General features: G+C 33.1%; 1 protein-coding gene across 1 annotated transcript; it reads left to right on the top strand.

Moving 5' to 3' along the window:
- The first annotated feature begins 5,729 nt into the window (after nucleotides 1-5,729).
- LOC107638247 (protein serine/threonine kinase) lies at nucleotides 5,730-12,576 on the top strand. Its single transcript, XM_016341425.3, has 13 exons — nucleotides 5,730-6,046; nucleotides 6,207-6,253; nucleotides 6,343-6,413; nucleotides 6,595-6,708; nucleotides 6,820-6,995; nucleotides 7,093-7,181; nucleotides 8,369-8,486; nucleotides 8,632-8,705; nucleotides 9,509-9,556; nucleotides 10,725-10,893; nucleotides 11,103-11,189; nucleotides 11,444-11,530; nucleotides 12,123-12,576. Exons 1-13 carry the CDS (start codon nucleotides 5,963-5,965, stop codon nucleotides 12,300-12,302), a joined length of 1,344 nt encoding a protein of 447 aa, XP_016196911.1. The 5' UTR covers nucleotides 5,730-5,962; the 3' UTR covers nucleotides 12,303-12,576.
- Nucleotides 12,577-12,809: the final 233 nt, after the last annotated feature.

The raw sequence follows: 12,809 nt of genomic DNA, 5'->3' as shown, positions 1-12,809 counted from the left end.
CCCAACCCCATCACCAACTACCTTTGGCAAGTCTACAGGATGACCAAAGTTGATGTAAAATTCATCTGTATGCCTATTTTTATTAATACCCTCGCTTAGTTCATTATTTTCTTTATCCCCGTGAATGACATGAAGTCCAGATTCCATATCAGAGGCAGTCATATCACACTAGTACATTGTCTTAAACTCCACGTAGCCTAACTCTTTAAACAAAGCAACCAATCAAAGTAATTAATCAGGTCAACATCCATTGGTGGCCACCTATGAACTTTTTCATGCATGTAGCTAAGAATTCCTTCATTGTCCTTATTGAAATTCCCCCATGGTGAAACACAGGGGTTACCAGACATTCAGACATCTGAAAAAGTGCAAAAAAATTTTGTTAACTCCTAATTCAAAAATTTAAACATGCAACACAGTTTCTTCAATCTTACATCAATTTAAACAGACAATCCTAATAATCTGTTCCAACTTTCAATAATTTTTTAACACATCTCTACACTTCCATCTTATTTAAATACATAAAACTCCTAAGATATGGCAACAGAAACAATATTTTAACCTCTCTCTACCCCCCACGGCTGAATGCAAACAACAATTGTAGAATGAAGACCACACACAAGCAAAACAGTGAAAGAGACAGTAGCGACACCAACCTTAGCAATCAGTGCTGTGTGGCGAACCGTCCAACTTCCGTCAACAGCGCCGTCCAACAACCGTCTACGTCTCCGTCAGAAGCTTCGTCAGCAACCTTGTCACCAAGCTTTTCACCACTCACCCCTGCCTTGATGGAGAAGAGAGTTATGTGCTAGGGTTTAGAATGTAATTGGGTTAGAGGGTCAAGGGGTCTTTAGGGGATAACATATAAGGCGCGAAACCAAACGACACTTGAAAACCTCAAAACGATGGCGTTTTTGTGTTGTGGACGAGGACAGAAAGGACCCTGTCCATTTCACCTATCCACGTGGGCTTCCATCTTCCACGTAACCACCCAAGCCATCCATGTCATCCACTCGCCTACACACGTCAGCAATTTCCGTCGAGTTTTCACCGTGAAAGTGACAAATGGACCGCGTTGGCAGATGGAGCACAGGGTCAGGGACCGAAATGGATCGTGTTTTTGGTTAAGGGTCGCATTGTCATTCGGAGAAATGGACAAGGACCGAATTGGTACTTTACTCTCTGAGTTACGTCTAAAGACTAATCCACAATTGACGAGGGTTTTTGTTTGCATGTTTTGGTCTTCTTTAACAACGAGCCGGCCTAGTTATTACTTTCTGATGTGTGGGTTACAACGACCAAGACTCCTCTCTGTGAAAGCAGCAACGACAAGCAAATGGAGTCCATGGAACGGATTCTCATATCAGAGAAAGACAATCGCCACCATCACAGCACTCATGTTCTGTCCTCAAGTTCCATCACTGTCTAAGCACTCCCTCACTAAAGACGCTGCTCGTTTGTGCACCACAAATAGTTAGACCACAATAAATGGTGACGGTGAAGATCACGACATTGAAGGCAATAGCAACATAATGCAAATAGAGTTCCGAAGTTCAATTCCCCACCAACGACGATTATAGAGCGAGCAGACACTTTCTCATGGTTTCCAGGATGAACATACGCTTTCTCTTTGATTGTAGCTTACAGGCTTTTGACAATAGTTATTAGATTAAGTGGGATAAGATGAGTAAATCTCTATTTTTGGTCCTTGAAATTAGTATAATTATTCATTTTGTTCTTCGAAATTCAAAATTTACTATAGTGGTCCTCCAGATTCAGGTTCAGGCATCAATTTAGTTTCTCAATCTTTTTTGGCAATGTATTAGCAAATGAAGTGTTGAAATGACAAAATCTTACCACGCTGGATGCTCTAACAATTAGGTGACATGGTAACATTTGATTTTGGACTCCATTTAATCCTGGAACTTTAACTTTTTCTTGCTCCACACCGTCCTTCTCATCTCGCACCACTTTTCATCACTTCTTCTCATCAAATCATCAATATTATTTGCCCATGTATCATTTACTATGTCATCATTACATATGCACTAAATTGGTCCCTGAAATTAAATGTCGTGCACAAAATTAGTCCCTTCATCAGTTTTTTCTCTTTTTTTTATAAATTAAATTTTTTTAATATTTTTAAATATACTAATTTTTATTTTATCTTTTCACAAGTTATTTAAATACATGTGCTTTTATAAAAATGTTTTTAAAATTTTAGTTTTGATTATACAAATTTTTTTTACAATATTTTATTAAAAGAATTATATGAAATATTAATATTGATTTAGTAAAGAGTGTAAATTAAGAGTATAATAATATTTCTTAATACAAACTATTTAATATTTAACACCTTAATAAATATTTTAAGAATACTTGACAAGGCACTTGTTAACTAATATAAATTTATTATTCTCATCTGTTTTAAGAATGTCCATTCTCCATATAATTGACTTCTGACTAAATTAATAAGATAGATTTATACAGTCGATTATAAGAATTCATTTTATCTATAATTTAGCTAGACGGCCTTTTCATATAGTACACTATTAATTAATATAAACACTTATTGTAACCATGACTTGAACAGTATTAAAACAGATACAAATAAACAAAGAGGCAATAATAAAATTTTGAATTTAGCTAACATGTGCTTTAATGATATAAGTTAAAATTATTAGTTAAAAATTTATTAAAAAAAGTTGTATAATAAAAAATATAATTAAAATTAGTATATAAAAAATATTGAAAATTTTAAATTTACAAAAAAAAAAAGAGAAAAAACTTATGAAGGGACTAATTTGGTACACGACATTCAATTTTAGAGACTAAAATGAGTCATTTGGTGCAAAATAAGGGACCAAATTGGTGCATATATAATGATGACATAGTAGATGACACGTGACATAATTCGACACATGACAAAAATAGCATTGTGATATGTGCCATAACCATCCACGTCAGCATGTCCTATGTCGCTGACGAACACGTCATCATACCGTTAAGCGTGACCAAATCTTGAGGTGACATGTGTCACCAAAAATCCACGTCATCAAATCAGGTCAACGTATCGTTAATGAAAAACGGATTAGGAATTAATATGGTACAATTTTTCTAATTTCAAAAACATAATTAATACAATTGAAATATCAAAAATAATTTTAATACACGGCAACAATCTTAGACCATTTTAAAGATTTAATCCAACTAAAAGGCCGTCTAAAACTGAAACCAAAAAATTGTTTATGCACTTGCCATGTCTAATTTCAGATTCACATATCCTCCCGAGTCAGAGGCAAAAATGCAATAATAAGAAGACCACATTAACTTGTTGGCTGGTAAAAAACAAACACTTCATGTCAACACCCTGGCACTAGCACAACATGTATCTTATGGTTGTTGTGCCAACCATGGTTAGGAATGGCAATGAGGGGATAGGGGGCAGATTTTTACCATTTTCGATTTTATTTCATTCTATAATAACTCGCATTGAATTTGTTCTATTTTTTATTTGCATATAGTAAAAAGTTAAATTCTAACTCATTCTTATAATTATAAAAATCTAACAAATAAAATTATATTTTAAAATTGATATAACTATCATTACATACATAACATAAATTAACATAAAAATTTAAATATGATACAATATTATTAATAATTTTACTAATTATTATATATATATTATATATACCGGAGCGGATTTAATATAAACCCAATCCCGTCCCGTCCCGTCCAAAAATTCATCCCGATGCGGAGGTGAGTAATTACCCGCTCCGAACGGATTGGGACGGAGTGGATACCCACGGATTCGGGTAGTGTTGTCACCCCTAACTATAGTTTTAAGAACTGCACTAGACCAGTCAGTCGGATCAGTCTGACTGAAAATTAGAAGTCTCTATGGTCCAGATCAACAAGAAAAATCGCCATTTCAGACGTTTGGAAATCACTAAATTGATCGAAAATCAACCGGTTAAACCGAACTAAAACCCGGCTGATTTTGATGAAATGACGCCATTTGAAGTTTCTTTAAAAGAAAAAAAACATAACAGATTCTTTCTCTTGTGCCGATTGCAAGCCTTTTCTCCTAATCACTAAGGGTGTTCATGGATCAAATTCGATTTGCATTCGAATTCGATTCGAAAATAGCTGATATCGATCCGATCCGCAAAGCCATCAGATCGGATTAGATCCACACACAAATATGATCGGATAATCCGTAAAAATAAATAAATAAATAAGTAAATATTCTTTTATGTTTTATTTCAACTAATAATTATCATATATGTTATATTATTTTATGTTTATTATCTAAAAAAAAGTATGTTTAATAATATTTTAAGAATAAACATGTTTAAAAAAGTGAAAAAATATATTTTATTAATTTTTTTAATTAAAATAAGCTTTTTAAAATATTTATATGTTTTGCGGATATATCTGATTCGATCCGATGCACAAATATACAGATTCGATCCAAGCTAAAAAATCAAGAATATTAGATTCAATCCGATCCGATGATTTTAGTGTGGATCGAATCAAGATTTTAGCCATATCCGATCCGATCCGTTTCACTCGAGTAATCTCCTCACACTACCTTACATGTTCGTTTCGTGAAGTTTAGAGCTTTTCTTGTTTTGCCCTTAAACAAATCCTAGCCATCTAGCTTCCACCATCGTTGTAGGGAGTGAGACACTGTCGCGTCCATCACACTGTCGCTGTGCTCCACGTCTCCAATCTCTGTTTACTCTCATGGTCTCACCAATTGCAACATCCTCTTCGATCTTGGTGTATGTAGTTGTCTTCGTTTGTTCAATTGCGGGTTAGGCGGTTTTTTTTAACAAATTTGGACAAATAAGTTTTTATCCAATTTTACTGTGCCTCGTGTGAGTCTTTTATTTAATTCGAAATTGCCAGCACAACACATAACAGACAGTTCACTCACTTAACGATCTACATAGACATTTTCCGTTAGCTTTTAATATTAAACTCTCAGAATGGCGTTATCCCAAAACTTGCAAAGACAGAGACCAATTTAAATTTTTTAATTTTTCAGAAATCATTGTATTCGTCGAGATAAAGATCCTGGAGCGGGTGAGTGGCTGTTTACTCTTTAAAAGCCGCCATATGATTAGACATTAGACTCCTCTTATTATTAAAAAATATAAGAAAATTTTGTTATTGTCAAAACTCAAAAGAAGCCGGTTTTATTAGTTTATGGTTTTTTTAAATACTTGTTTTTTTTATTGTGATTAGTAAATTTTTAATAGTAAAAATAAAAAAATTAAAAAAATAAAAAAATATATTTTTTAAAAAATTATAATTTATATTTTTTTTAAAAAAATATTTTTTACATATTAAATAAATAAAAAATATTTTATATTATTATATACAAATATAAATTAATAGATAATTTTTTTTATCATATATTTAAATATAAAATTATTTTTAAAATTTTTTTGGGTAAATTTGTAAGAAAATATTTTTTTAAAATATTTTATAAAAAATAAAAATAATTTTATATTTAAATATCTTGTATAAAAATATTTTTTTATTTATTAATTATGTTTGGATATAATCATATAAAAATATTTTATTTGTTATGTAAAAAATATCTTTTCAAAAAAATATTTTAAAAAAAGATATTTTTTTTTTATTTTTTAATATTTTCGTTTTTATTATTAAAAATTTATTAAAGACATTAAAAAAAATTTTTAGAAGCAAGAAACCCTCCGTAACCCTACCCACACTAACGCAAACCCTTACCATCGTCTCTGCCCCTGCTCGCCTCTGGTTCGCCGTCTTCTCTGATCCGTCTACTCTGGTTGGCTTCTCCACTGGTCCGCCATCGCCGCTGGTTCTATTTGGTAGGGCTTTGCATTTTGCTTCTCTTTCTCTTGTCAGAAGCAGTTTGTTTTCCGTATGCAAGAAGCCTAAACGAGAAAGGAGAAGTGAGACGACAATGAAGCTCGACGTAGATGTCTTGAGATATCTGTCCAAAGACGATTTTAGGGTTCTCACTGCTGTTGAATTGGGCATGAGGAATGTACGTTTTTATCACCTTCCTCCCGATTTTAGTTTGAACTTAACACTCATGACTTACTAAAATTTAGGGAAAAAGAAACGATTAAGCTATACTTATTGTTTTTATTATTAGTTTGTGTTTTTATTCTTAGCTTGAGTTATTAAAATTCTTTTCCTTGCAGCATGAAATTGTTCCTACTGAACTCATTGATCGAATTGCTCGTCTCAAGTATGTTCAGTGACTTTTTGGATTGAATTTATCTCTATATTTTCTTAATTTATTGGTGTTTTAGTTGTGTTTCTACTGAATGTGTGCAGGCATGGGGGCACGTACAAGGTTTTGAAAAACTTGCTCAAGCATAAGTTGTTGCATCACGACTCTTCTAAATGTTGGTTGCTTCTGATGTCTATTTGATTATGACTATAATTTTAGTTTTAAATTGCTGTCACATATGTGAAAATAATTGTGATAGATGGTCCGGTGCAAATTGAATTTGAAACATTCAAATTAATAATGTATTAGAGTTCATATTGATTGGCCTTCTATTAAACCGTAATTTACTTGTGCAGATGATGGATTCCGGCTTACATACCTTGGTTATGATTATCTTGCCATTAAAACAATGGTGAACAAAGGAGTGTTTGTGGGTGTTGGTCGCCAGATTGGCGTCGGAAAAGAATCTGGTACTTCTTTTGTGCTTTGGCAGAACTAGTGTAGTACTTCGATATTGTCATATGATCCTCTTCAATTATATTTGAGTATTTTTTCTGATTCTGGCATTGGTATTCTGCCAGATATATTTGAGGTTGTCTGTGAAGATGGGACTGTTCTAGCTATGAAGTTGCACAGGCTTGGTAGAGTTTCTTTTAGAGCTGTCAAATCAAAGCGTGACTACCTAAGACATCGAAGTAGTTATAACTGGCTGTATTTGTCTCGGCTTGCTGCACTTAAAGAATTTGCTTTCATGAAGGTTTTCCTTCTCAATAATATTCCAGCCTTTCTATTTAACAATATGAATTATCATCTTTATATATGATATTATAATAGCACACGTTTTTCTTGAGCAGGCTTTGGAAACACATTCCTTTCCTGTTCCAAAGGCTGTAGAACATAACAGACACTGTGTAGTCATGTCACTTGTCCAAGGTTATCCTCTGTGAGTGTCCTCCTCATATTATCCAAGCATGCTTTAATTTTACGCTCCACCTTTACTGCATTTCAATGCTAATTGTTTGTGTAGTGAGTCTGACCATAAAGTGCATCTTATGGGACAAATATATATATAATTTAAATGCATTGAAGTGCAACTGATTAGGATTACATTCATGTTGAATATGTCGACTAAATTTTGGAAATTAGAGCGGGATTGTTCAATTCCTTCATTGTTGGACACTGGTTTCCTGTTTATCATGGTACTTCTGGGAATTATTTGTAGGGCTTTGCAACGGTGAGGGTACATGGTGTTGAGAAAGTTGGTAGTGGTTAGTGGTTAGTAGTTGTGTTTATGAAAGTAGTTGAGTAGGTTCCCTATATTTATTGTACTCTTCTATATATTGGTGTTCGTCCCCTCCATTCTTAAGCACACAAGTAATGTATGCCCTCTCTCATTTGTAGAGTTATTCTACTATTTCCAAATGTTTAACCATGGAAATTTACTTGTGGATATGCTTGATCACCTTGAGGATCTTGCTTTTCTTTCACCTTGTGAAAATGATGGTGTTCTTATATATTTAATGACAAAATTCTGTTCAAATAAGTCTTGTGGTATAAAATTAGACATCCAGCCTCTACTTATATATGTTTAAAAATTGGAATTTTTGGTTTTATGATGTGTTTTTTCTGTTTATTAGCTATTACTTTTGTAAAGAGGATCCTTTGTCCTCGGTATGTTGGTAACCTTTCTTTCTTCTTTTTTTTTTTCTTTTTAATTTTGAGTTTATCTTAAAAGGAATGTTTAATGATGTATCGGGATGCTTTGTTATAGCTTATGGGTATGGTCTTCAATTTATTTTCTACCTTAGTTCACACCAAAACCATTAGGTAAAAATTTTTAAGCTGTGTTTATCACTAGTGATTAATTTTGGCACTGTCTTTGAAAATAATTTTTTAGATTGTTTCTTTTAAGAATTTTACGGTGGGTTTAACTAATAGAAATTTTTTATGTAATACCACTATGTCATTCTACTTTCACTTTGTCCTCTAGAACATATGAAGTTTCCTTTTCACATATTTGCTATTTGAATGTTTTCTCCATTTTCAGTTATTTTGGCCCTATTTTGTGTTATTTTTACCCATTTTATTGTTTTGATATTGCTCCTTTGTCAATTGTTTTTGCTTGTTCAGTGTTCAGGTGAAGCAATTACAAAATCCAGAGACTGTTTTTGAGACTATTCTTGGAATAGTTGTTAGGCTCGCCGAGCATGGTCTGATTCATTGTGATTTCAATGAATTTAACATCATGGTATGCCGGAGTTACCTATGCTGTACATTTGTTCGTTCTACTCATTTGTCAGCTTATCTTTTTAGAAGAGTATTAAATTTTAGAATTTCCTGATATCTGTTATTTGATTCTGCTTTTGGTTTATGCTGGTTTCCATTCATTGTAGATTGATGATGATGAAAAAATTACCATGATTGATTTTCCACAAATGGTATCTGTATCACATCGTAATGCACAGATGTAAGAGTCTCTCCTCTTTGCCAGCCTAATTATGTACATCTCATAGTTTGTCATTGATTTTATGTTTACACAAATGCTAACTTCTATTATCACCCTAGCCTTAAAAGGATTTTTCATTTAGTTATATTTAGTTCGTATATGCCTATACAAGCTTAAGTAGTACAAGAATAATATAAGATGGTAGTTTGTATATCCCTGTAACTCTACTTTCGTAGTAATAGTAGTAGTACAAGAATGATATAAGATGGTATTTGAGAGGCCACCACTCTCCTAGGTCTTGTCCAGTCTCATTTCTCTCTCCCCTCTAACAAAATGACCATACGCCACTACTCTGCCACAATTTAACATTTATGCACGTTCCCCTTCTTTGAATCAACAATGTAGCCTTATGAACTAATGCATTAGAGAGAGTTGTTACAGCGTTGCAGCCTTTATTGTGAAAGAGATGATTGAATTTTGCCTTAAGTGGGCAGGGCATATGTGAAGACCCCTAAAACTCCCAATAAGGGCAATATGTTAGATGAACGATAGTCCAATAACTAGAGTAGGATATCTAAAAAAACCATAGGTGACTAGGAGAGACCTAAACTTCCATTGAATCTTGAATTCTTGATACAATATTTAGGTACTGTCTAATGCATGTAGGAGACCTCTGTCCAGTGGGATAAGACGTAGTTGATGTATTGTTGGACATTACATTAGCTTCAGGCATCAGATATATGGTATTAAAAGGAAGCCAAGAATTATTAAGTTTCAAGATATCATCTTATGTTTTAATCACTTGTTATTTATGCTTGTTTCAGGTACTTTGACCGTGACGTTGAATGTATCTTTAAGTTTTTCCGAAAGAGGTTTGTAATCGTTTGATTTGCGTAGTATTTGTTAAAAGATTTGCTTTTATTTATCATTGTTTGTAGATTGTTGCTGTCTTGGTAATCTGAAAAATAAGTTATAAATCAAACAATCACTTTACTCAAACTGCTAGCTCAACATTCATAAATTAGTTTCTAAGTTATTTCTGATATCCCAAGTTGAGATGACATTTTTTATAAATTTCATTTTAGTGTGCAATCAAGGACATGCTTGGAGGACTTGGGCTCTCATGCGCTATTTCCTTTTGAATCTTCCCTTTCTCCTATCCTTTCTTGATATATAGTGCTTCCTTAGACCGTGTCTTTCATATTTTGGTAAAAACTTAGTAATTCCTTATGATATAATAAAATAAATTCATCCAAAAAGAAGGGGATTACAATGATAGGAAGACAATTTCCTGTTCAGAAAACTAAAGATGAAAATTACATAGGAAATAGCCAACCCAAACTCAAGGAAAACAATACACTTGAAGCCATTCAATCTATAGGCAAATTCGTAAATTGTAAAGGATCATTGGCCGAGCACTAAAAGTGAAGCCAAAGTCTTTCTTCTGTCAAACATTTTTGAAGACATTTGTCGAGAACTGCCATTCTATTTGTTGTTACCCCAATAGTGATAGATATGTATGACATTTGATTTTTCTCTCTATGTAGAATGCAATTACATTAAATTCAGCTCGCATTAATGTTGTGAGATATTTCAAATGCTTGTTTGTATTTGGTTTATACTACAAATGATACACATGGGATCTCATTCTTTTGTTAGATAATCTAATTCTCATTTGTGAATATTTGAAGATCTTGTCCATGTCGATTCAATGTGGTTTGCCCATAAGAGTGAACTCTTGTTTCGTTGCCCTTTTTGTACTTCATCTAATCATAACTTTTGTCTTGGTATATCTAGAGACAATAAGTTTCTACTTCTTAATATATGTCACTGTCTTGTGCCATAGTTTACCTTAAAAAAATTATGTTTTTTCCCTCTTCGTTTTTGTTATTTTGTACATGTCTTTTCACCATACTGCATCTCCTAACTTGATAGTACATCAAACGCATACTTGGTTTGCTGAAGATAAATATTTTGGATCTAATCTTTGATGTTCAATCAGGCTTTTTTTCACAACTCAGTTCCACTTCCCTATTTCAGGTTCAATCTTTCTTTTCAAGAAAGCATTGATGACAATGATGATTCTGATGAAGGGAAAGATGAAGATGGAAGGCCCTGTTTTTCTGAAATAGAAAGAAGTGCTGGTTTTTTAGACAAGGAACTTGCTGCTAGTGGCTTTAGTAGAAAGGATGAAGAAGATATTCAGAGGGTATAATGATTTTCTTGTTCTATATAGGAAGGGGAAATTATGGAAGCATTTTCTTTAAATGAAAAATGCAAGATGTTTTCCCTCCTTTTTCTTCATTTGTGAAATTGCTTCCATACTGGTGGATTGGCTTTTCCTATTTTATTTATACACTGGGTGTCAATTTGTCATGCTTTTGATTGTTCCTCAATGCTCTTCAAATTTTTGTGCAGTTCATTGAAGGTGGAGCAGAGGCTGAAACAAACTCAGATAGTGAAGTTGACCTAGTGGAAGACCTGAATGAATCAATCCTTCTTCAGGTATATAAAAAGGATAATTTTGATATCATAGATGGTGAAAAGTAGATATGTGTGAACTTCTCCGTATGCTAACTATATTTTGGAAATTAAATTTGAATAACGAATACATCTAATATTTAGTACAGAGACAGTCAAGCAGCTTGCCTGTGTTTTTCCTGCTCGTCTCAGTTGTTCATTTCTGTGTTTTTCAATGTTGATATAAGATTATTGCTTTATTCGTACAAAATGACACCATGCTTTGGTTAAATAACCAGGATGAAGAACATGAAAACAAAGGAAAAGATGAGAGCTGTGAAGCCGCTGAAAGCGGTGCATCTGAAAGGGAAGATGCAACTGACGAGGTAATGATTTTGTATTTCTTATTACCTGGTGGCTGGTGGTTATTTTAATGATAATGTTTATGCTGCACCTTTTTCTTCGGCCAAATATTTGATTTCAAGAATAAAGTCCAGGATTCATGAGTTTTTGGGGGAATATTATGTCTTTGGCTTATCAATGTAAGGAACAGTGCTGCTCTTGGTGTCGGTGTATTTCTTGCTCATTTCAAAATGAACGCCATTATTTGTCATCAATAAGTCATTCATGGACTTGACCCAAATTAGGATATTATCTGGTTATGAATCTAGTCCGGTGTCCTTTCTTCAGTATGTGGAACATGGAGACATATTATTATTAATGAAATTTGTCAATCGTAGGCTTATGTTGTTTAGGGTAACTTAGTATAATATAGAATATTATTTCCCTGATTTGAAGGGCACTTTGCATGGCCCCTTGAATTAGTTCACAACTTCAATTAGATTTAGTTTTGTCAAATTCTAAATGACGACTCCATTATTACGAGTTAAATAACAATTATGCGATTGTGGTTTATATAATGCTTTTTATCTGGGTCCATGTCAAAATCATGATGGTAGTGGTGAATTTGGTATACAGGAAGAAAATGAAATGGAAAACGAAGCAGAACTCACAAAGAGCTTGAACAAGCAGAGACGACATGCCATAGCAGCAACTCGTAGGGGACGAAAGAGCCTCGCATCCAGGAATTCATACAAAGACAAGGGTGGCAGGTCATCTCACAATTCTAAGCTTCAAAAACAGTTGAGCGGTTGGTGAGGTATATGGATATAACATCCATGTGGCTGTTGAAATTTATTAAAGATGAATTAGAAATATATTTCATGTGCTTTCATATGGTCATTCTATCTTAACGAATGAAGTTTTGTAGGGCATAATGTCATTGTAGGCTTATATCTTATTGGCAGAACTTAAGTTCGGAGATAGAGAAGCAAATAGGTTATTTGTTTGGGGTGATATCTTTTATATTGTGGATATTATACCACTTATGAAATGAATAATATATTAATATCACTCAGTTCGATAAGAAAAATATTCATATGTATTTTGTATTGAGGGTGATATTTCCAAATTAGGAGCGACATCAATATGAAAGTAGCAAGGTTTATATAAATAAGTTATATAATCTAAAACGGAGTAAATAGTCAAATTTGTTTGTGATAGATTATTCTTTTTTAAATTAGTCGTCGAAATTTTTTTTTTAATCAAACTTATTCTTAAAAAATTTTAGTTTTCACATTAGTTTTTCTGTCACATTCGTTGTTC

Source organism: Arachis ipaensis, chromosome B4 (genome assembly GCF_059453495.1).
Source record: "Arachis ipaensis isolate K30076 ecotype BB chromosome B4, ASM5945349v1, whole genome shotgun sequence".
NCBI lineage: Eukaryota > Viridiplantae > Streptophyta > Magnoliopsida > Fabales > Fabaceae > Arachis > Arachis ipaensis.
Note: the sequence above shows the minus strand (reverse complement) of the source record. Positions and strands in the feature narration are given on the sequence as shown.